At 44.5% G+C, this 20,063-nt stretch overlaps 2 protein-coding genes and 2 non-coding genes across 9 annotated transcripts; 2 read left to right on the forward strand and 2 right to left on the reverse strand.

Moving 5' to 3' along the window:
- The first annotated feature begins 3,309 nt into the window (after nt 1-3,309).
- TRNAF-GAA lies at nt 3,310-3,382 on the forward strand. Its single transcript has one exon. It is a non-coding gene; the product is annotated as a tRNA-Phe (tRNA).
- Nucleotides 3,383-3,614: 232 nt separating this feature from the next.
- Nucleotides 3,615-10,089, reverse strand: LOC100828104 (mitogen-activated protein kinase kinase kinase 3). The gene is made up of 11 exons (XM_003572568.4): nt 9,347-10,089; nt 8,094-8,600; nt 7,580-7,667; nt 7,307-7,369; nt 6,140-6,300; nt 5,981-6,056; nt 5,486-5,545; nt 5,282-5,389; nt 4,629-4,865; nt 4,182-4,303; nt 3,615-4,093 (listed from the first exon to the last, which is right to left on the reverse strand). Exons 1-11 carry the CDS (start codon nt 9,757-9,759, stop codon nt 3,862-3,864), a joined length of 2,067 nt encoding a protein of 688 aa, XP_003572616.1. The 5' UTR covers nt 9,760-10,089; the 3' UTR covers nt 3,615-3,861.
- A 2,370-nt stretch (nt 10,090-12,459) lies between these two features.
- LOC100840450 (putative UDP-glucuronate:xylan alpha-glucuronosyltransferase 3) lies at nt 12,460-17,296 on the reverse strand. 6 transcript variants are annotated; one of them, XM_014900283.2, is made up of 5 exons: nt 17,242-17,296; nt 16,426-17,141; nt 15,252-15,408; nt 14,794-14,994; nt 12,460-14,663 (listed from the first exon to the last, which is right to left on the reverse strand). In XM_014900283.2, exons 3-5 carry the CDS (start codon nt 15,356-15,358, stop codon nt 12,938-12,940), a joined length of 2,034 nt encoding a protein of 677 aa, XP_014755769.1. In that variant the 5' UTR covers nt 15,359-15,408; nt 16,426-17,141; nt 17,242-17,296; the 3' UTR covers nt 12,460-12,937. The 6 variants fall into 6 exon arrangements, with proteins under 6 accessions (XP_014755769.1, XP_014755767.1, XP_014755766.1 ...); XM_014900281.2 differs by having other exon boundaries at nt 15,252-15,419; XM_014900280.2 differs by having other exon boundaries at nt 15,252-15,436; nt 17,242-17,295.
- Nucleotides 17,297-19,285: 1,989 nt separating this feature from the next.
- Nucleotides 19,286-19,382, forward strand: LOC112272079. The gene has a single exon (XR_002965778.1). It is a non-coding gene; the product is annotated as a small nucleolar RNA Z221/R21b (small nucleolar RNA).
- The last annotated feature ends 681 nt before the right edge of the window (nt 19,383-20,063 follow it).

Below are 20,063 nucleotides of genomic sequence, written 5' to 3' on the forward strand. Positions count from 1 at the left end.
TTAAGCACCAATAGCACTTCACTCTTTCAAGTCCCAATTCCCCCTTTTATTTGCTTCATACGTACTACCTAAGTTCCCAGATCCATGTACCACTCAAATGTTTATAAGTTTGACCATATATATAAAAGGAACTGCTAGCATCCAAAACGTGAAATATACCTCTATAATTTATAATAATTGTCATGTGGACAGCATGTTCACACAGAAATTGGTGGTCGAAGTACCATCTTGAAGACTATCAATTCCTAAAAGACTTAAATTTTGGATCACAGGAAGCATGTTTAGTTGATCTTCCAAAATCATGTTCAATTGCTATATGTTGACGGAATTAGTCTCTTCTGGGGAGAAATTACTTGCTTCCCTTCCCTTTCTTTTTCCTGCATTTCTAGGTAAATCACCACAACTTTTTTATCTTATAGGGGAATGCCAAGGAAATCAATAGCTGGTGCATGACCTTAGAATGTTACATAAGCAAAGATGACCAATGATATTCTATTGCACAATTTTTTTCTGCTCATTTTGATTTTTCTGCTCCTTTTTTTCAAGGAAGTTTTCTGCACCTTTCTTTTGCCTCTTGGTTTCACCAAGCTGTAGTGCTTGACCAAGGCCACAGCTCTGTTCCTAAGATCCCTGAAAGCGCACAACATTGTTAGAAAATAGATGCAGAATAATCTCCCTTGATTTTTTTAAATTGAATGGACGATTTTCCTGTTGAAAGATAGTTACTGACAGAAATTATTGTGGACAAATCAACTGGTGAAAAATTTCTGGTATGACCTTACAATAAGAGGATGCTATCTGATAGTAGAATGTCAAAAATAGCAAGGCAGAAAAAAGATCAGCATTTATTTGATCTAGATTTACAGATATCCAAGTTGAGGTATGTCACTTTGCTCACAGAAAACTCCTTGCAAATCGTGATTTCAGAACATCCTATTGCGGAGTTACATATTGATTCTTGAAACTTCCGAGTTTAAAGTCAAGAGGGAGTCAAGGTGCCGCCTAGTCACTAGTCAAGTAAAATACCAAATCAACAAGCCAAAAAGGACCAAAAACCTACAAAAGGAGTGGGCTAGAAGCAAAAGAGAGAAGAGGATGAACCATAACTTATTAGCATCAATCATGTACTTTGCACTTGGTCCTTGATAAGCATGGACCAAGTTTTACCTTTTTGCTTCTACTTAACCTTTCTCCCAAGCTCTAAAGGGCTAGGAGTTTATGCAATTCACAATGAAATAGAAATTTCCCTATTTGACTAAAGGAAAATTATCTTTTAAAAAATAACTAAAGGAAAGGTAGGCCAGAAACCTTACACAAACGAGACGAGTTTCTTTAGTGGGAACTGCTAAAACCCATGAACACCAAATGCAAACTATTTCCAAAATATAAAACAATAGGCAAGTAGACATTGGCTCCCTAGGACTGTCGAGGATCTATCTAGGGGTTGATCTTAATTTACTTCGATCCTACGAGCATGAGTTACGCAAAGGGTATAGGGAGAGAAAGGAGAATACCAAGGACTTCAGAGACATGCCCTTTGTGTAACTCGGTGTATGAATTCTGTATATGCAGATTCTAGAGAAATATGAATTCTAGAGAAGTTTTGCAAAAACAAACAAACATGTGAAACAATTCAACTTCTGCGCAATCGGATGTTTTTGTTTACCTCGGGTCAAACCTTTTGAGTGCATAGAATCGAATCCCTGGAGGGCCTTGCTTAGAGTAGCATCCCCATGTGATGAAATCATGCAACCTCTTGCAGGATACGTAGGAGACATGCATGCATCATGCATCCCACATGCACCCCTTTATAACCTGACTGGTCCCTGCAGCCTAATCTCATCCCCTAGTGTTGTGCAGTTGTGCTTGTGTTTCCATGCATGTCTGCAAGCCCCAAATTTCCCTTGAAGTTGGTCGGTCCACCGTAGTTGTTTCATGGTTGCACGTAGGATTCTAAAATCAGAGAAACATGAAAAAAAAACGCCATATATAAAATGTCTTGTGAGTTCCCAACTCTCCTCGAGAGAAAAACACATATGGTATCGCCAAATTAGCATATACCAGGACATGACATCAAGATCTGAAGATATGCTAACAGAGTACAATGAACATACATGTTCTCATATCCGGGAGGGGAGAGCCCTCTCCAAGCGCCCATCCCCTCGTATCAGTATCAAGATTGTTGGTAGTTACTTAGTATTGTTGACATGACCTTAATTTAGGTCGGCCTCAACATCTTGGGTATCTTCTTGTTAGTACTCATTTGGGGCAGAAGCAGACCGACAAGATGGACAGAGGTCAGTCTCCACATGTTTGTGTCTTTTATTACTGATTCATTGGGGATATTGTGACTTTCGTTTGTCACAAGTAGACCACAATATTCTTTTGCAGTCACTCATGTGCAATCTCTATTCTCAACAGTAGATTGAACCTAGTAACTACTACCAAAAAATCTGGTATATATTACTAGACGACATGGTAGCTGTATATTACAAATAATCTGGGGTCTAATTTCAAACAACCTGATAGTTGTATCTTCAAAACTTGGTAGTTATTTCCAACAACAATTAGTTGTATCTTAAAATATGGTAGCCATCTCAAACAATTTGGTAGATGTATTTTGTAAAACGGGAAGTTGTATCTGCAAAACACAGTAGTGTAACAGGAAAACTCGGTAGTTGTTTCCAAACAATCCGGTGGTTCTATCTTGAAAACTTGGTGGCTATTCACAGATACATCGATTGAGAAATGTGAACCGGAAACGATGTCATTAAGAGGGCATGCAAATTACTTCTACCTCTTCGTGACGCTGACGCATGCCCTTGCTTCTCCCGCCCACCCCACGTTTAATTTATAGGAGTAATTTGATGGCATTAATTGGAGTAATCGGCAAGACATGTGCATATCGAAGACTAGTTGGGTGCGTTTGTTGTCCAGCAAATTTTGGCACGCGGTTGTTGTCTGGCAAATTTTCTTCCGTAATGGCTCGCCCCCTCTTGGTTACAACGTTTTTTTAGAGCATCCCGGTATACCCAAATGAGGTAGAACAAATTGATTATAATCTTAAAAACAAAACACAATAAGATACATAGGAGGTTTCATAATTCTTGTCTCATATTTGTCGAAAAATGAATGTATTTATTACTAAAAAGTGTTTAAATATATGTAATATTTCGACAAGAATTATAGAACGGAGGGAGTAACAACTAAATCGTAAATCTCAAATATTTTGTCATCCAAGGTCTGACAGAGGCATGAGAAAAGTTTTTGATTCGGTACAATAAATGAATTTAACTTGCTAACTGTAAGGCGGGGATAGCTCAGTTGGGAGAGCGTCAGACTGAAGATCTGAAGGTCGCGTGTTCGATCCACGCTCACCGCAAGTAATTTTTAATTAACATATTTGTTTTTTGGCATAGTCTCAAGATTTCTGAAAGTTTTAGTTTTTTCTTGCGCTACGTAATACTAGCCATTAGGGCTTTTATGGTGATTTTGTGTGTGAAGATCAGTTATCAAAATTCAAAAGACACCATAGGGAATTACGTTCAGTATATTTTATCTTCTCCTATGCAGATGCAGGAACAAAAAAGTGAATTGGCAGTTGTTGCTGGATGTTAAGCATCGAAAATTATTTGTATTTATAATTTATTAGATGTATAATATCCGATGTATAATGACTGTTTACAACACCTGCATATACTCCAATATCAACAGTCTACAGAGATCAGCCTATCTCAGGTTGCACCTTGTTTTCTTCTAGTCAGTGAATCAGATCCGAATAGGCACAGTTACAATCGATAGCGTCCACAAAACCATTGCCTCGAATGTCGAATCATCATCCTAGAGCTCTACAGATCAGACTCAGAATCTCTTCGGTGAGCCATATGGGCTTGGGGATCCGGGTCTCAACTGGCCGATATCAAGCCAAGGATCTGGAACCACGGTGCTTTGTCTCATTAGGTCCAGCATAGAGTCTACTGGGTGCGGTGGGGAAGGTAGGTCATTCCATTTCGATTGCTTGAACTGCCGCACCGGGCTTGAACTTGAACATGGGGACACTGGTAAAGACATGTTTGTTGTCGCTGCAGTAGAGCTGCCAAGAGAAGATGGTGGTTGCAGTCAAAATGCGTGGATGGATTGAAAAGGAAGAATGGTCACTATATGTACGTAGATTACAGTACCTGGAGGTATTTTGAGGCGAAGGGTAAGCTGTGGCAAATCCAGCAAAATCTCTCGCATTTAGTTCTTCAATATCCCGTAAAGGAGCAATGTTTCTCTTTGATGAAGATTCTCTGTGGGACGACTGAACCAAATTCAAGGAATAGTACAGATAATCAGTGCATATATTACAAAAAAGAACTTTATGGCATAAGACAAACTTAACGGGAGATTCAAGAGAAGACGTGCTCAAAAGCTCCCAAAAACAAAGGCATGAATCTTTAACATATTGACGGTTTGATTTGCAACTGCTTACTACACTACTGTAAAATCGTTGTCTCAAGATTTGTGTAATTTAGTTTCCATATAAGTATCATCTGCTTGTACTTGGAACGAAGAAAACGTAATATCTGGAAATATTAAGAATTTTTGCAAAACAAATGAAATGAGAGCTTGTAGAAAGAACTCGCCTTGTTATGTCTTGCCTCTACTGGGGAAGATGGTCCATTTCTCAACTGGGTAGCACTGCACTTTGCCACTCTTAGATGATCATAAACAAAAGGGTGATCCAGTAACTGAGTTGCAGAGGGGCGCTCCAATGGGTCACGCTTTAAGCACAAACTCAAGAAATCCTTCCCTTCTTTGGAAATACTTTCTGGAATTTCTGGTATATCTTTACTGTTTGCAATCTTAAATAGTGCAGGTACCTGCAAGACCAAGGATCAGGGAAGCTCATCTAGAAAGAAAGAAAAACGATCAGAAAAGATAGTTTTTTTTTTTGACGAAACAGCCACAGCGAGCTATTTATTGCCAATAGAGGAGTTGAGAGAATCAACCCCAGGAGAAAATACACAGTTTAAATACAGAAAACGGGCACGAGCAAAGGGGAGGGGAGGCAATACAGTCAAACAATTCAAGGAACATCATCCGAGCCGGAGAGTAGCTCGCCAAGCCCGGCACCTGCCTTGGCACGAGCACGAGCAATTCAGAAAAGATAGTTGTTACCCCATTAATTATCATATTAGGATGTCACAAATTTTAGTTACTTAACTACTAGGAGTGAAGCAGCAGATAAGCAGAGCAGAAATATTACATCAAAGTATAACATGAAATGAAAGCATACATCTTCGAGCGGATGCCAAGGATGTCTAGCAGTTGCCATTTCAATAACTGTACAACCAAGGCTCCAGATATCAACCGCGAGACTGTACCCTTTGCTATGCATTACGGCCTGCAGATTTTACAGTATTTGGGGCAAAAAACATCTTAGAAATATAAATCATACATGGAATATTTCTTGAACTGACATAAAGAGAAAATAGCATACCTCCGGAGCCATCCAATATGGGCTTCCTCTGAAAGAGGATATTTCAGCAAAAGATGTTATCTGTTTCAAGTTTCAACATAAGCAATAAAGTGAGATGGGGGAGGAAACAAAACTCTAAGAACCCTTTTCCTTGTAAATAGCAAGAGTAGATAGCAACTGCAACCAAAACCATCTTTTGCTTTAATCATATATACAATATGGAGCACATTGCAAGCCCTTAACAATTGAGGGGTTTTCGGAAGCATGGACTGTAAAGCATGAGAGCAGAAAGAACATAACAGACTTTGACCACTCTCAACCCTCAAATGAGGCAAAGTGTTTATGTTGAAGGCCTAATACGTGCAACGCATTCAAACAATTCCATGAGTTGCTTGGCTGGCTGGCCAAGGAAACACGCTAATTATTGTGTGGATGTGAAAGTTAGGTTTTGATGATGCTTCCGCAGATATGCACGTAAACAAAACACCTTGTACAAAATGGAAAGAAACTGCATACATCTTTAGCCAGACCGAAGTCAGCAAGTTTGACGTCACCAGTAGGGCCAACAAGTATGTTTGCTCCTTTGATGTCTCTGCCAAGAAAAGCATTGCAAAGTTATTTTCGTGTTGAATTTTGACAAAGGGACCATAAACGCAGTAAGATAATTTACAGTACCTGTGCATAGTATTCCTACCATGCAAATAGGCAAGTCCAGAAAGAATCTGCCGAGTATAGTTACGGATCACAGGTTCCTTAAAAGGACCATAATCTCTAAGTAATTTATGAATTGAACCACCAGAAACATATTCAAGATAGATGGAGAGAGCTTCATCAGTCTGCTCAAAACAAAGGTAAGTCAAAGCATAATCAGTACTTTACAGTGTATATGTTTATAGAAAAATGGTACTCCCTCTGATCCATAATAAGTGTCTTGGATCTAGTACAAAGTTAGTAATTATTATGGATCGGAGGGAGTAGTAATTATTAAAGACAAACGATCTCTTTCTGAATGAAAAGTCCACCCACCTCCTCCAAATTGGACAAATAACAAGATAATAATAAGTTAATAAAAGCACAAGGCAAATGAAAAGCAGGAAAGGCATATATCTAGTAAGATACTACAAATGGAGTAGAAAAATAGTAACAACAAAAAAAAGTGAGGTAAGCTATGCAGCTGTACTATATCACTAGCATAAAGGTTTACTCTATCACATCCAAGTGGACCCATGCATAACAATTTACCACACTAAGGAATTTGACATCTAGCCCATAACATCTTTTCAGTGAAACAATTAGGAAGTGCAGCAAAGTACAGTAGTATTCTGGGAGAGAAAGCTTTTCATGGCATCTTGACAGATTGCCACCCATATCTTTGATGGAACCATGTGATCATGTAATCTCATACATGACTATGTGAGATGACTTCATTTCTCCTAGTAGTACCACACATCATGCGGTAAGGATACTCAATTCTTAGGTGAACATAAATTGCATACAGATCTCCTCATGGTCCAAACTGTACAGAATATATCAAGCTTGTTGATGGCAAAATGAGGAAAAAATGAGGTATGCAAATGTTATCTCAAAGAGAGCATACTCTGCACATTACTATGTTTACCACCCCAGAAGCAGTACACGCAACAAAAACAAACAGAATGAAAAACAGATACTCCTTCCGTCCCATATTAAGTGACTCAAATTTGTCCAAATATGGATGTATCTATACCTAAAAAGCATCTAGATACATGTAATATTTCAACACCTAATATGGGACGGAGGGAGTACATTTTGTGCCTGCAAAGCACTGAAATAGTAGTGTGTTAGTTATCACGTGAAACTCACCAGTTGGCTTCCATAGTATTGCACGATGTTTCGATCTGAGAGTTGTCTAAGCAAATCTACTTCCTGTCAATATACAAATGGGTACCAAGTTACTAAACCAAATCAAGAGGATATATGCTGCACAGACACTCAGAAAAATGCATGGCTGCATGCTACAAATGTAAAGTTTGTAAACCAATAGAGCTTTTTCCTTCTCCGAGTAAAATCGACACACTTTCTTCTCATAGACGTGCAGTTTATCAACTTATCAATCAAATGGGGCAAGCAAATAACCTGATTCAATTGCCTAAGACGTTCTTTTGAATGTGGATCATCCAAAATAACTTGTACCTCCTTGATTGCACAAAAGTGCCCACTTTCACTGCATCATTAGTTAAGATCAATCAGAAGATATCGACCATAGAGGCGTCGAAAATAGAATCTTTTAACAGAAATAGCATAAGACATTCTTTCATGTGGTGCTAAAAGTGAAACAGATTTAGAACCATATATCTGATAGTTATGACTTCCCTTTCCCTAGCTTACCGAGTTATACATGTGGGTCCATATGAGTATAAAACATTTATGCATCCATGTCCAGAACTCCAAATTACACTACGTTGTTCTACACAAATGATGGCAGGTGTGGGGGTCTGCATTTATGGTATGCTATATTTTAGCCACAGGGTCATAATTTACATATAAACTCAGCTGTGGAATTATGTTCTATATGAATATTCAAATTTCAGCTGAAAAATAATTGAACTGTACTTTGCATATTCTGTGAGACATATTAAGACCTTTGTACCTGTTGAATCCAAGATAAACCTGACCAAATGTGCCGCTACCTAACAGCTTCCCCTTTTTCCATTGTGATTGGGATTGGGTAAAACCAATGCCAGATGAAGGGAGGGGTGAGCTAGCAGCAGGAAGTGGAGGAAGAGGCAAAGGTTGAGGTAAAATCCTCACATCATCCATCCGTTTCAGTGGTGACCTTGGACTGAAGACAAAATCTCTTGGACTTGCATCAGTGGCAGAAAATCCATGCCTCCTTGGCCCAGGTGAAAGACTTCTTGTTCTTGCATAGAATGTAGCATCGGGTAACATTCCATCGTGCGAACAACTGTCTTCACTCATTGAAGGCTCACAGCTTGGCAAATGAACTTCTCTCACATTATCGATAGGCACCCTAGAGAATTTCTGGTGCTCCCGGAGAGCACTGCATGAGACAAGGTACTTGTCTTGCACCATGCCCTTATTATGTTCATCAGGTGGCATAAGCCTTCCTCTGGAGGAGACAACTAGATCAGCGTACCTAGAGATTGCACCAAACAACATTAAATATCAGAGAATACATAAGGAGTGCAACACGTGCAATCTAGCAAACAGAGTTTAATTTCCTTAAATAAGTACGTGAATTGCGAGTGCCCAAAAACCCCGCCTAAACCTCCCGCCTGCCACAATGGTGTTCTTTTGTCTGTGTGGACTCACTGGGTTGGACTGATTGTGAACATCTTCGCCAAATTAGTGGTTCCAGTCAATGCAGCAAGGCTGTGAATTATAAAGTGCACCACATGCCAAATAGATGGACTTTCGATGCATTTAAATAATCGAATTCAAATTCATCATTTGTTGCAAGATTAAACAATCCAGTCTGCCTTTCTCATTAGGATGGAATCAAAATGCAATGTACAATCTAGCGTTCAAATAAAAGAAGGATGGTTAACAACAGGTTCGCGTGATTTGGGAGCCTGACACCCCATGCCCACGGCATGTACTAAACAAAGATAATGGTTCTGGACAGACTAAGCAGAAGAAGCAGGGATGAGGTCGTCAACGGCCGTAGTTGGTCTGAAGCGTGAAGCGTCACTTACAGACACCCTGGAGTTCGCACTAAACCTCAAACCCTCTAGATTACACTACAGACATTCACGAGTACCGTAAAAGTCAGCTCGACAAACATAAGCAACAATCAGTCACAATCATATCGAATTCAGCACATGAAAAAGGTGGCAATCTTGCTTAACCAAATCAGAAAAGATCATCACGTGGCCGAATTACCTGTAAATTAGTCGCTCCTCGTCGTATTCGAACGATCCCGACGAACTCCCGCTGGACAGAGACACCGCCGCGGACGCGTAGCCCGGCCAGGCCCCCCACGCCGGAGGGAGCGGGAACGAGCTGGACACCGGCGGCGGGAGCGGCTGCCCCGGCCCCTGCCCTCCCTCCGGGGCGCCGCCCGTGCCGCCACCACCACCTCCGCCGTACCGCTCAACCCGGCGCGGCGCCGGCGTGTCGAGGCCGTGCGGCTTGGGCCTCCAGAGCGGGGCGCAGGCTGGCGGGGAGCCGATGTCGACGGAGCTGCGCGGCGAGGAGACGGCGGAGACGGCCGCCGCGGCGGGGCTCCTGCCGCCGGCCCTGTGCTTGCAGGCCTTGGACTTGGACTTCCTCCGGCCGAGCCACCACAGCGGCATCCCGAAGGTCGCTGGAGAGCCGGTGGCGTGCAACTGAAACGAGGAGCGAGATCGCGGGCGGAGTGAGTCGAAGCCGAAGAAGGTTGCACCTGGTTTTTGGTTTATAAGGAGGAAAAAGAAGGACGGAGCCCGGGGAAGGAGGAGCAGCAGTAATGAACAAATGATGAGTGGCCAAAGAAAGCAGCCCCCCGACGACGAGCGTCAAGTGTCGTCTTGCTGTGTGTGCGTCGGTTAAATGCAACATGCCTCCGGGGTCTGGGCCCCAGGACTTTAACGGAAGCCGCGGGCCGGCTGTGCCAGTGAGGTCGGCGGCCGGTGTCGCCTCCTTGGGCGGCCGGAGACTTCATTCCGAGTTTCCGACCTTCCCCTTCGGAAGGCGGCAGGGGTTCGGCCGACGCGTCCGGGGGCACTCACTGCTCACGCGAGCCCGCAGGAATGAGAATGTGCCGGCAATGCGTGGCGCGGGGTTTGGTGCGGCTGGTGGGCCTATACGCTGCCGGGATCTGGGAAACTGACGGAGCGCCCATGACGTGGTGGCTTTGACATTGTACTGTCACGAGACATTTGCTTTTTTTTTTCTTAGAATATCACGAGTCCTTTGCTAATCCACGGACTTTGCTCCTTTGCTGCGGGGGCCGTCTTTCTCCTCCCATGTCCAAAATTTACATCGGTCGTCCAACAAGATGGCAAAATTATTGGATTTCTTGTCACGGTTAACCAGGTTTCAGACAATTGTCACCAAAATCATGTAAACTTGCGCCCAAATTGGAGCGAGCTCCCGACAAGATTTCAATGAATTTTCCACCAAACTCCAACAAACTAGAGAGCAACTATAGATTCAAAGAGATTTCAACAATTGAGTAAGGTTTTACAAACTTTTGCTAGAACTCAGAGACATTTTCACAAATGTGCATGCAAGCTTTCTACTAAAAAATACTGGAGATTTCCACGAGACCTCTGGATTTAGGCCCCCACCTCGTATGGCACCGGCGATGAGGTGGCAGTGCAACCCACCGGTCGTCTTGGGTGTTGGGTGTCTATGCTGGTGGTCGTGGACGCCAATCTCAAACACTTGGATCTCGCCGTAGTGAACCCTACCGAGCAACCATGAATAATGAAGCAAGAAGCATGTAATATGGAGTATGCCGGTATGGAGAATGTAGTTGTTCCGAATGTCATCGGCAACAAACTTTGCCAATATGTAACACTATGACTTTGAAGAGGACCTCCAACACTTTGACATGTTTCTTCACGTACACATGCTTGTGCAGCACACTTGGGTCAGATAGCAACCCATAAATCTTTTCATTGAGGAGAACTCGGATTATTGTTTTTTATTTGAATTTACCACTCCCTCTCTTTCATATTGCTGGGCAGATCTCTAGAAACACAATAACCAAGGGAAAAGAAGGCACAACATTCAAAGAAAATCTTGATTTATACCGGCCAACCCAGAAATTGTGGTGTTGAGGATCATTAAAAGAGATGCAAGCATGCCCATTTATTCTCAGTGTATGTTTCCATTGTTTATCACATCTGGCATTCTAGTGGTCGGTAAGGATCGTCGGCAATTTGCAACTAGCTCCATCTTGGTGTTCTGGTAGGAATCGAATTGTCTTCGATGGTGTTGTGTCAGTGTTACTGAAATCCTGAGGGCAATCAGAGAGGAAGCCAACTGTTGGGTTTAGGCGAGACTACTTAGTGGATTAGGGTTTGGCATGCTACTGAGCGAGTGGCGAGATAACGGCAAAATGTATTTACATTTGGCCTTAGGGTTTGTAGCTGCATCGCGGCAAATTCCTTCTATAAATTAAGATACATCCGCTTGGATGTTCTAGGGGAAAAATCACATCTGGCACGCAGAGCCATTAATGCGGCTATTTGCCCTAAGGGTCCATGAGGAAAAGACCAAGGATGCAACAATTCATTGCGGCGCCAATTAATACAATACGACAACCTAGAATTAGAATCAGAAAAATCGCATGTTTTGCGTACGTTGTATCTAACAATATGAAGGGGGGGGGGGGCTATTTTGTAAGATGCTGAGATTATTATTTCAAAACTTTCCAATTTATACAATACGAGATCTAGAGTTGCAGAAAAAAAGTATCGAGTTACATATTGAAATAGACACTCGCATATGGGGTTTACGTTTTTGTTGAATTGTTACTCCTTTCACTTTTTTAGGGCCGACTTAAAAATCATAGTAACACAAAGTAAACTGGGCATCGGCAAACCCAAATTTGAACTGAAATCTGCTCAAATACCGCATCAAAATATTTCTCACTTGTAGCGCCTACCATACTCATTCATTGACGAATCCTTTGGCATCCTAAAAATTTTAGGCTTCCAATCCGTAACTGATCACATGCATGCAGTATATTCACTCCATGAACCGAAGCAGGGGCGGAGCTAGAGGAAGAAGCACCCGGGTGGACTCTTTAACGATCACACTGTCTGGGACCCCTAGGCAGCTTGGCCTGGAACACAACCCCTAATAATCTCTGGTGCACCAGCTAATTGCAGGGTATGATTAGCATTAGAGTTCTTTTTTACACTCGTGCGAGCCAACAAGTAGAGCGCCTCTGAACCGAAGCAATGTTCCATGCCGTGCGTTAATGACAATTTGAAGATGGGCTAACAAAAAAAAATTCAGAATTCTTGAGTTAGGCCTAACAAATTGAAAAGATGGGAGTATAATTTTACGTAACCACGGTGATTACTAGTTAACCCAACAAGGGCAGGTCAGAAAAACACAAATGGAAACAGCATATACCAGGAGATCACAAAAAGGCCGACGAAGAGGAAAACAGACCATCAACCACATGGGCTCCCTTAAAAAGAAACAGACACACACGCCGGCATCATAGAATAGAAAAACCATAGATGCCCCATGTCCATTCCTCTCTAGCTTCTCAGTATTGTGACTACGTACTCCAGATGGCATGCGCACGATTGCAACAGCTCCCGAAAATGGGTTCCGCTCAGGAAAAGGAAAAAAAGCTCCTTGTCCCCAAAATGGGCAAGCGTGCAACAGGCTCGAACATCTCAAAGCCGCCACGTCGAACTTTGTGCATGCAAGACACCGGCACAGTGCACACCGTACCGTCGGATCAGCAGGAAACGGACGCGATGCGTGATCCTCCTCTGAATCAGAAAGAAAGAAAGAAAAAGGCAATCAGAAGTTGTGGATGAGCTTGGCGTAGGACGTGGTGACTCTGTTCCCTTCCACCCTTCTCCCCTCGATCTCCCTCTCCCGGCACCGCAACCCCGCCTCGTCATCGGCGCAGATCCTCCGTCGAGGATCAACGATCCGCTCCCTCCAATGCCCGTCAGAGAAATTGGCCTTCCGGGCCTCCATGGCGTCCCACCGCAGCAGCGCCTTCTGCCTCTCATCCAGGAGGCAGAACCTCCGCAGGCTCGTGGGCCGCATGGCGTCGTGGGCCTCCCACCACCTGGCGTGGGCCTCGTCGCTAGCAAACTGCCTGAGCTCCGCCGCGTTCCAGTTGCAGTCGTAGTCCCTGAAGCAGAACCACGGCTTCATCCCCACGAAGTGCACCGCCAGCGCAACCGGCGGCCGCGCCGCGAGCACCCGCCGCTTGGCTTCCCGCCGCTCGGCGGAATCCCCCGACCAGAAGTGCTTCATGTAGTTTGCCCGCGACGGGAGCCGGTGCCACCAGGAGAAGACCTCGTTGAGGTACCCCTGGTCGCCGCCGTTGTAGGAGCCGATGTCCCCGATGTGGCTCATCAGGAGGCTGAACGTGCAGTTGCAGGGCTCGATCACCATGACGCCCGAGTTGAAGAGCGTGCCGTGGTTCCCCGTGGCGCTCAGCTCCGGCATGGCGAAGAGGGGATCCATGGCGCGCTGCACCAGGAGATCCGCGTCCAGGAACACCACGCGGGAGTAGTCTGTCAAAGTCCATAGCCAGAACTTGCTGTAGTTCCACTCGTTGTAGGCGTCCGGCGACGCCCGCGGGTTCCGGATCCGGCGGATCGTGCGCACCTTCCACCCGGCCAGCTCTAGGGCGGCCCGGTGGCGCGAGCTGATGGTCTCGTCGACCAGGGCCACCATGTCCCGTTGGACGTCCGGAGCGGACGACGTCCGGATGCTCTGGGCGGCCACGATGGCGCCGCACGCGTAGAGCTGCTCCGAGTGGAGGATCGTCGCGAACGCCTCTCGTCTCTGCGGCGCCGTTGCGTGAGCGTGAGCCTCGCCCAGCAGGGCTTTGAGCGGCATGGCGAGCTTGCAGGAGCCGACGGGGAGAGCGAGCTTGTGCCGCAGCTCGGCCATGTCCGGCCTGTAGAGCCACACGTCGCCGTCGTGCATCGCCTCGTCCTTGCACCTGAACAGGTTCGGGGCAGGGAAGCACCGGCTCGGGCTCACCACCACCACGTGCGCCGCCGATGAGCCGCGACCGGAGGCGAGCCGAGCCGCCGCGAGCTGAAGGTGGAGCCGCGGCACGTGCTTGGACCAGCCGGACGCGCCGCTGCAGGGGAGCTTCACCGCCACGATGTCGTAGCCGTATTGCGCTCCCTCCGCCGCCGGCTGCGGCTCCGGCAGGTCCGGGCATGTCGGCGCGGCGTAGAGCTCCTCCTCGTCGATCCACTCCGGGTACAGGTGCTCCCAGGTGACGTTGCTCCCCACGCGCTCCAGGTGCACCGCGGAGGCCGCCGCGGACTCCGGCAGCACCGTCCTCCATTGCTCGACCTCGTCCCCGTCGAAGTTCAGCAGCCCGACTCGCAACCCATGGCCACCTCCTTCTACTCCTCGAGCGGCAGCTTCTTGCACCGCCTTGGAGATCAGCGACCAGTCGATCCTCAAGCTCGACGCGTACCCGCCTGAGTCCGCCGGCTCGTCGGCGTCCGCCGGTGCCAACGACCCCTGTCTCGACACTTCAGGTGACCTGTGGTTTCAGACAGGCCAAAAAGAATCAGTTAATCAAATTCATGTACACTGATCACCGATCGAGATCATCAGACTACCGTTTAATTGATCTCCGTTATCGGAAGAGAAGTGCTGTTTGATTTGCTCACATTGTGCTATGTTGGTCGTCGCCATGGCCATGGCGGATCGATGGCGAGTGGAGAAGGCCCATGAAGGAGGCGCACATGAGGAGGATGAGGACAAGCTTCACATACAGCATCTTGCCGCTGAAGCCTTCAGGTAGCAGCAAGCTCAACGGCTTGTGCTTGGTGTAGCAGCTTCCCACGTACCCCTTCTTGCTAACACTGTTGCTGAAATTAACACGGGTTGGTTAATTAGCACCTGAGTTTTCATCAGACTGAACAAGCCAAGAACCCCGAAAATAACACGGATGCAATTCAATTAGTACTAGGTGACCCCAAAAAAAAACTGATTTTTGCTTTCTGAAATTTTGCCAATGCCAATTAACCATCAGTAAAAAGTTCCAGTTGATGACCTGAAAGTCACACATGCAACCTAGCTTCACCTACTAGAGCAAAGTAGCAAGTCTTTCGTGGACAGTTAGTACCATGCATAAGTCTTAACGGTCCAGGCTCGGCGTCGATTTCTCATCGATATATCGCTGACTGCTTGAGTGCATCCGCGGTTGCTTTCGCGATATATCTTTGACTCCATCCATCTCCTCCCTGACGTGTTGTCATGCGTCCCTTTTGCTTGTCATGATTCTATTCAGAGGCTATTAAACTTCTCTTACTTGGCATGCATAGAGAAAGGAACAATTCTTCAGAATCGAAACAGTGCTAACTCTGACTTTTTCTCCACCAAACTGAATGAAATCTGTGGTTGATTGCTAGGTCAGAGCAGGTGAACAAAACTGTGATGTAAGTCCTTGCGCGATTCAGCGATCTTGATTTAATCTATGTTAGCTTGCCTAGAAGCCGGAGAAAATCTGGTTATTAGATGCCAAGTTTGGAGAAATTATTGGATATCTTAGTCTTAGGTGTACACGTTATTGTAGAAAAATGCTAACATCTGAAAGTTACTTGCTATGGAAGTCAGCAGAACGAGGTAGTACTTTTCTACTCACTGTGAAATTTAACAAATTTTTTGCTTGTTAAATAATTTGTGTTTTTTTCCGAGAGGGAGGACTGTCCCCGGCCTCTGCATCAATCGATGCACACAGTCATAAATTATTAAAAGTATTTAAAGTACATGTGACCGATTACAAAAGATAAAGCACGGAGAGTGAAAGAAAAACTGTGTTGCAAATAATGCTTCTTAAATAATCCGTGTTGCAAAAAACATTGCTGCACACACGTGGAGCAGGTGGCCAGGGTGTCCACATTTTTTACTTTGTGCGTTTTCGGTTAATGCGACAATAAGTATCAATAATATGTCCGTTATCAGGGGGAAAATGTTAGGGTTGATTTTAAACTTATATCTCAAAACAAAATCACCTAAATTTGCATGACTTATTTTAAGAATAGATTCAGGAAGGTGGCTGACAACCATTTGTAAAAACTGATCTCACAAGGACAACAGGCTTGGCAGCACACAAACAACAGTTTGATTGAATGGAATCGATATGATCCATAGCATTGATTGGTATCATCAGGTATGTATCACGCAGATGCAAAGAAAAAACAAGTTAACATATAGACGACTAAAGACGCAGTCTTGCAGAGGCAGTAGCTAGCAACTAAGCTTGCAAGATGGAGGCAGGGATGAGAGCAGCAACTTACAAAGTTCTATCCAGTCGATGCCTCTTCTCGGCATGAGCACAAGCAAAACTTCTCATCTTGAAGCAGTTCTGGCCAAAGATCTTCAGTATGTACCTATCTCTTGTTGAAGCAGCACAAGTCACCTTAGCCCACCACGAACTTTGCTGATAAACCAAAAGCACCTCTGCTTCACTTTACACCCTGAATATATAACTGCTCTTCCTTGTATAGCAAGCCTAAAGTTTGAACTGTTCAAAACATAGAATTCCTCGATATCATGAAGCAAAACAAGCAATCTAAATATGTGCACATATGCACTAACAAGGTGGAGAGCTAGCTGTGATCAAGGTAGACTCTCAAGAGGAAAATTGAGAGTTCCAACCAAGGGATGGAAGGAACTTATATAGCATTGGCAATTGGCAGGCGAGGAGGTGGGCATGAGGTAAGCGAGACCATGTACGACACTTGTGCTTGACAAGTTCCTGCAGCCTGCAGGCAAGCAGGCAGCAAGACCTAGTCCCTTTCACATCTGTTTGGGAGGATAATAAATCCTTGGCCTGCAAAGGTTTTGCATGTAAAGTTTTCGCTTCCAAAGCTAATTAAGACACCATGCACCCTAGTTTGGTTGTTGTTCAGTTGCTCCATTGATATCTTCCTCTGGTTACATGTCTGTGTTTCGAATTCCATTTTCAGTACTCCCCGCTGTCATTTCTTTGCTTCAGCGTACCACCTTACTTCTGTTATGTGCAAAGAAAGAGTTGGTGAAACTCATCCCAAAAAGCCTCTTTCTGACTGAGATGTACACAAGTGAACCAAACTAAAACTAGCTACTATTACCTAGTACTCCTTTTTATTCTCTTCTGGATGGGATTTTCTGACGGGAACGTATGTAATTATTATGTAGCTAGGAATTTTTCCTATTGATGTAGTTGGAATGCAGATTTAGTAGCATATATATATGTGCACATATATAGACACATTGGCATTTGCTTTGACGTTCACCAAACCCAACCTATCTGCCCAGGGTGTATGTGTTTTGGTTGGACCTGAAGCAAATTCTTTTAACCTTTGTAGCCAAGGGATTGCATCTGATCCTCCACTGTTGCTTCAGGTAAACTGCTAGAGTGTACTAGTTAAAAACTAAAAAAGCCTGCAAAAGAAGGTTAATTTGCATACAAGAGTAAGGGTGAAAAAAGGGCAATTCGAAACATGTACATCATAGACAATTGGAACGAGAAAACGAGTAGTCTAGACCTCTAGCCTCTAGGCCGGGTTGATTTGTCCGTGAACCGTGATCCAACCATTAGGTCCAAGATTGAAGGTTACCTGCCACCTAAATATTGCTAAGGCGAGGTGTTTGTCTGCATGCGTAGAACACCTGGGTGACGTGGAATGGTTGGACAAACTATACCGGCTACTGCTACTAAGGAGATTATTATAGTTGTTAATTGTCCACATTAATTAACAAGTAGCAGCAGAAGGGAACAAGTAGCAGCAGAAGGGACAAACTAAGGAAGGTTGTTAAGGTACATGACTGGGGAAGGAAGAAAAGTAACGTTCGTGAGCATATTGGTGATAACGGAACAGGTCTTACTTTGCTTCTATTTGGAGGGAGAAATTAGCCTGAGGCTGAGCTCCAATCTTTGCTTACCTCAGGGATCAAGAGAGAAAAGCTTATCTTCCCTCTTTCGTCCCTGTGTCTACCTGCTTCTTTGACCTCTCTTCTCTCTTCTACGCGTGCCTGTTTACTTCTCTCTTCTACGCCTGCCTGCCTGCGAAGACACGTCCACGACTTCGATGGATTTCTTGACGTGACAAGGTCTAGAATTGGGTTTGTTTGGTTTGTCTCAAATACAATCTTACCAAATGTTCGTAAGATTTGGCTTGTCAATTTTTTGATCAAGGATCACTTGGCCCTTACTTTGCCAATTATTTGGCAAGAATCTGTGAGTGAAGTGGTACGGATCATATTGGCAACCAAAATTTTGGTAGTGAACCAAATAACAACCAAATAACTATATGCTGCTAATTTTTTAGCACGGCTAGTTGGGGGCACGAACCAAACAGCCCCTAAAAGGTCAGGTGGTCAACCAACTAACACGCAACGAAGAACCGACAACTTGTTCTGTTTCGAACAACGTAAGGTTTTCTAGTGATAGCAAATTTGCTTGTTCTGTTTGGAACAACAACGTAAGGTTTTCTAGTGATACTTCCTCCGACCGGTATTACTTGTGTCAAATTTGCCTAAGTACGGATGTATCTATGTATAAAAAGTGTCTAAATACATGTAATATTTCGACAAGTAATTTTGACCGGAGGGAGGGAGCAGCAAATTTGGGATGCCTTCGTTGTACTACATGTAAATCACGTGGTGGCGATTTTTATTTGTGGTTTGAGTAACTAGTAGTTTTCTTTTTAGATTTTTTTTTTTAAGAATCAGATCACAGCCTATGGGCTCCGGAGCTGCAGTCCTCCGCATGCCGGAAGCTAGCCCCGGCGCTTGTGTTCGCTTTCCTTCGCTTGTTCAAAAGTCATGGGCCAGGCCTCGGCTTCCTGTACCTGTCCGGGGCCTCCAGGCCTAGCCCAACAATCGGAGTAATGGAAACCCTAGATAAGGGAGACGCCCACGCTTGCTACTAAAATAGCATCCCCTCCTCCGTCCACCCCGACCCCAACCTCATCTCACCCGCCGCAACGCAACGATCTCCTCCGCGGCGCGCCTTTCTCCATCTGTTTTGGTCCAATCTTGTCTCTGCCTTCTCTTCCAGCTTCGAAGGTGGATTCATTCTTCTTGGGGGAGGATGTTTTATAGGTCTTGTCTGGTTAGTTTTGTTTTGGGATCTGGTTTCGGCTGCTGTTTGATCTTTGTTGGCAGGGAAGTAGGAGGCGATGATGAGAAAAGTCATGCACCACTCTGAAAGAGATTTATCTCTTTTGTGCTGATAAACAAACTTACAACCCATTTTACATCTGAGCCGCCTCATCGTTACCTGCTTTAATGCTTTTTTTTTCCTTCGATCTTCATGGTTTGGTTTCTCCGAATTGTACTGAACCAGATGATGAGGATTGCCTATCGGCGATCCTACCATGATGCGGACTGAAATTACTTTGAGGTCAAATACATATGCCGCTGATGGTTCTTTTTTCCAATCCTCCGAAGTGCCATTTTTCTTTTATTTATTTGTCTGGTTCTTGATGTTTTAGTTCCTCGGATTTGGACTATTGATGTTCTTTTCATATTTTGATTTGTAAGCTTTGTCTGATACGTTGAAACATAATTACAGTAGCTCTCTTCTGAAACGGGACAACACAAAATTGTAAAATGTACAAATTAAGATTCCTAATTGAATGTTCAGAAGCTCTGAACGCTAGCAGAATGGAAAGTGGCAGTGCTGGGAGACAATGCACGTACTGATCCGAGTGAAGGGCTATAGTCGTAGAGGACGACAGACACGTTGCCACCGAAGGACTGTTTATCGCCAGTCACACACATTGAGCATCGTGTTGTCGTCCCGAAATTATAATGAATTATGGACGATGAATTATTGAGCCAAAAAACAAAGAATGACAAGACGACTATTTGGGATCTTGCTCTTGTTGATTTTAGCGAGAGAACCACATGTGAAGAGATGATTTAGGTGGTGCTTGCACATAGTGTT

The sequence above is a fragment of the Brachypodium distachyon genome, chromosome 3 (genome assembly GCF_000005505.3).
Source record: "Brachypodium distachyon strain Bd21 chromosome 3, Brachypodium_distachyon_v3.0, whole genome shotgun sequence".
Classification (NCBI taxonomy): Eukaryota; Viridiplantae; Streptophyta; class Magnoliopsida; order Poales; family Poaceae; genus Brachypodium; species Brachypodium distachyon.

Coding starts and splice junctions, on each gene's coding strand:
- LOC100828104 (XM_003572568.4), bottom strand. CDS start 9,759: ATGCCGCTGTGGTGGCTCGGCCGGAGGAAGTCCAAGTCCAAGGCCTGC. Junction 8,601..9,346: donor GAGGAGCGACTAATTTACAG/GTAATTCGGCCA, acceptor TGCAATCTCTAG/GTACGCTGATCTAGTTGTCT. Junction 4,304..4,628: donor TAGAGGCAAGACATAACAAG/GCGAGTTCTTTC, acceptor AATTTGGTTCAG/TCGTCCCACAGAGAATCTTC.
- LOC100840450 (XM_014900283.2), bottom strand. CDS start 15,358: ATGGAGTCAAAGATATATCGCGAAAGCAACCGCGGATGCACTCAAGCA. Junction 14,995..15,251: donor ACCGTTAAGACTTATGCATG/GTACTAACTGTC, acceptor TGTTAATTTCAG/CAACAGTGTTAGCAAGAAGG. Junction 14,664..14,793: donor GACGACCAACATAGCACAAT/GTGAGCAAATCA, acceptor CTGAAACCACAG/GTCACCTGAAGTGTCGAGAC.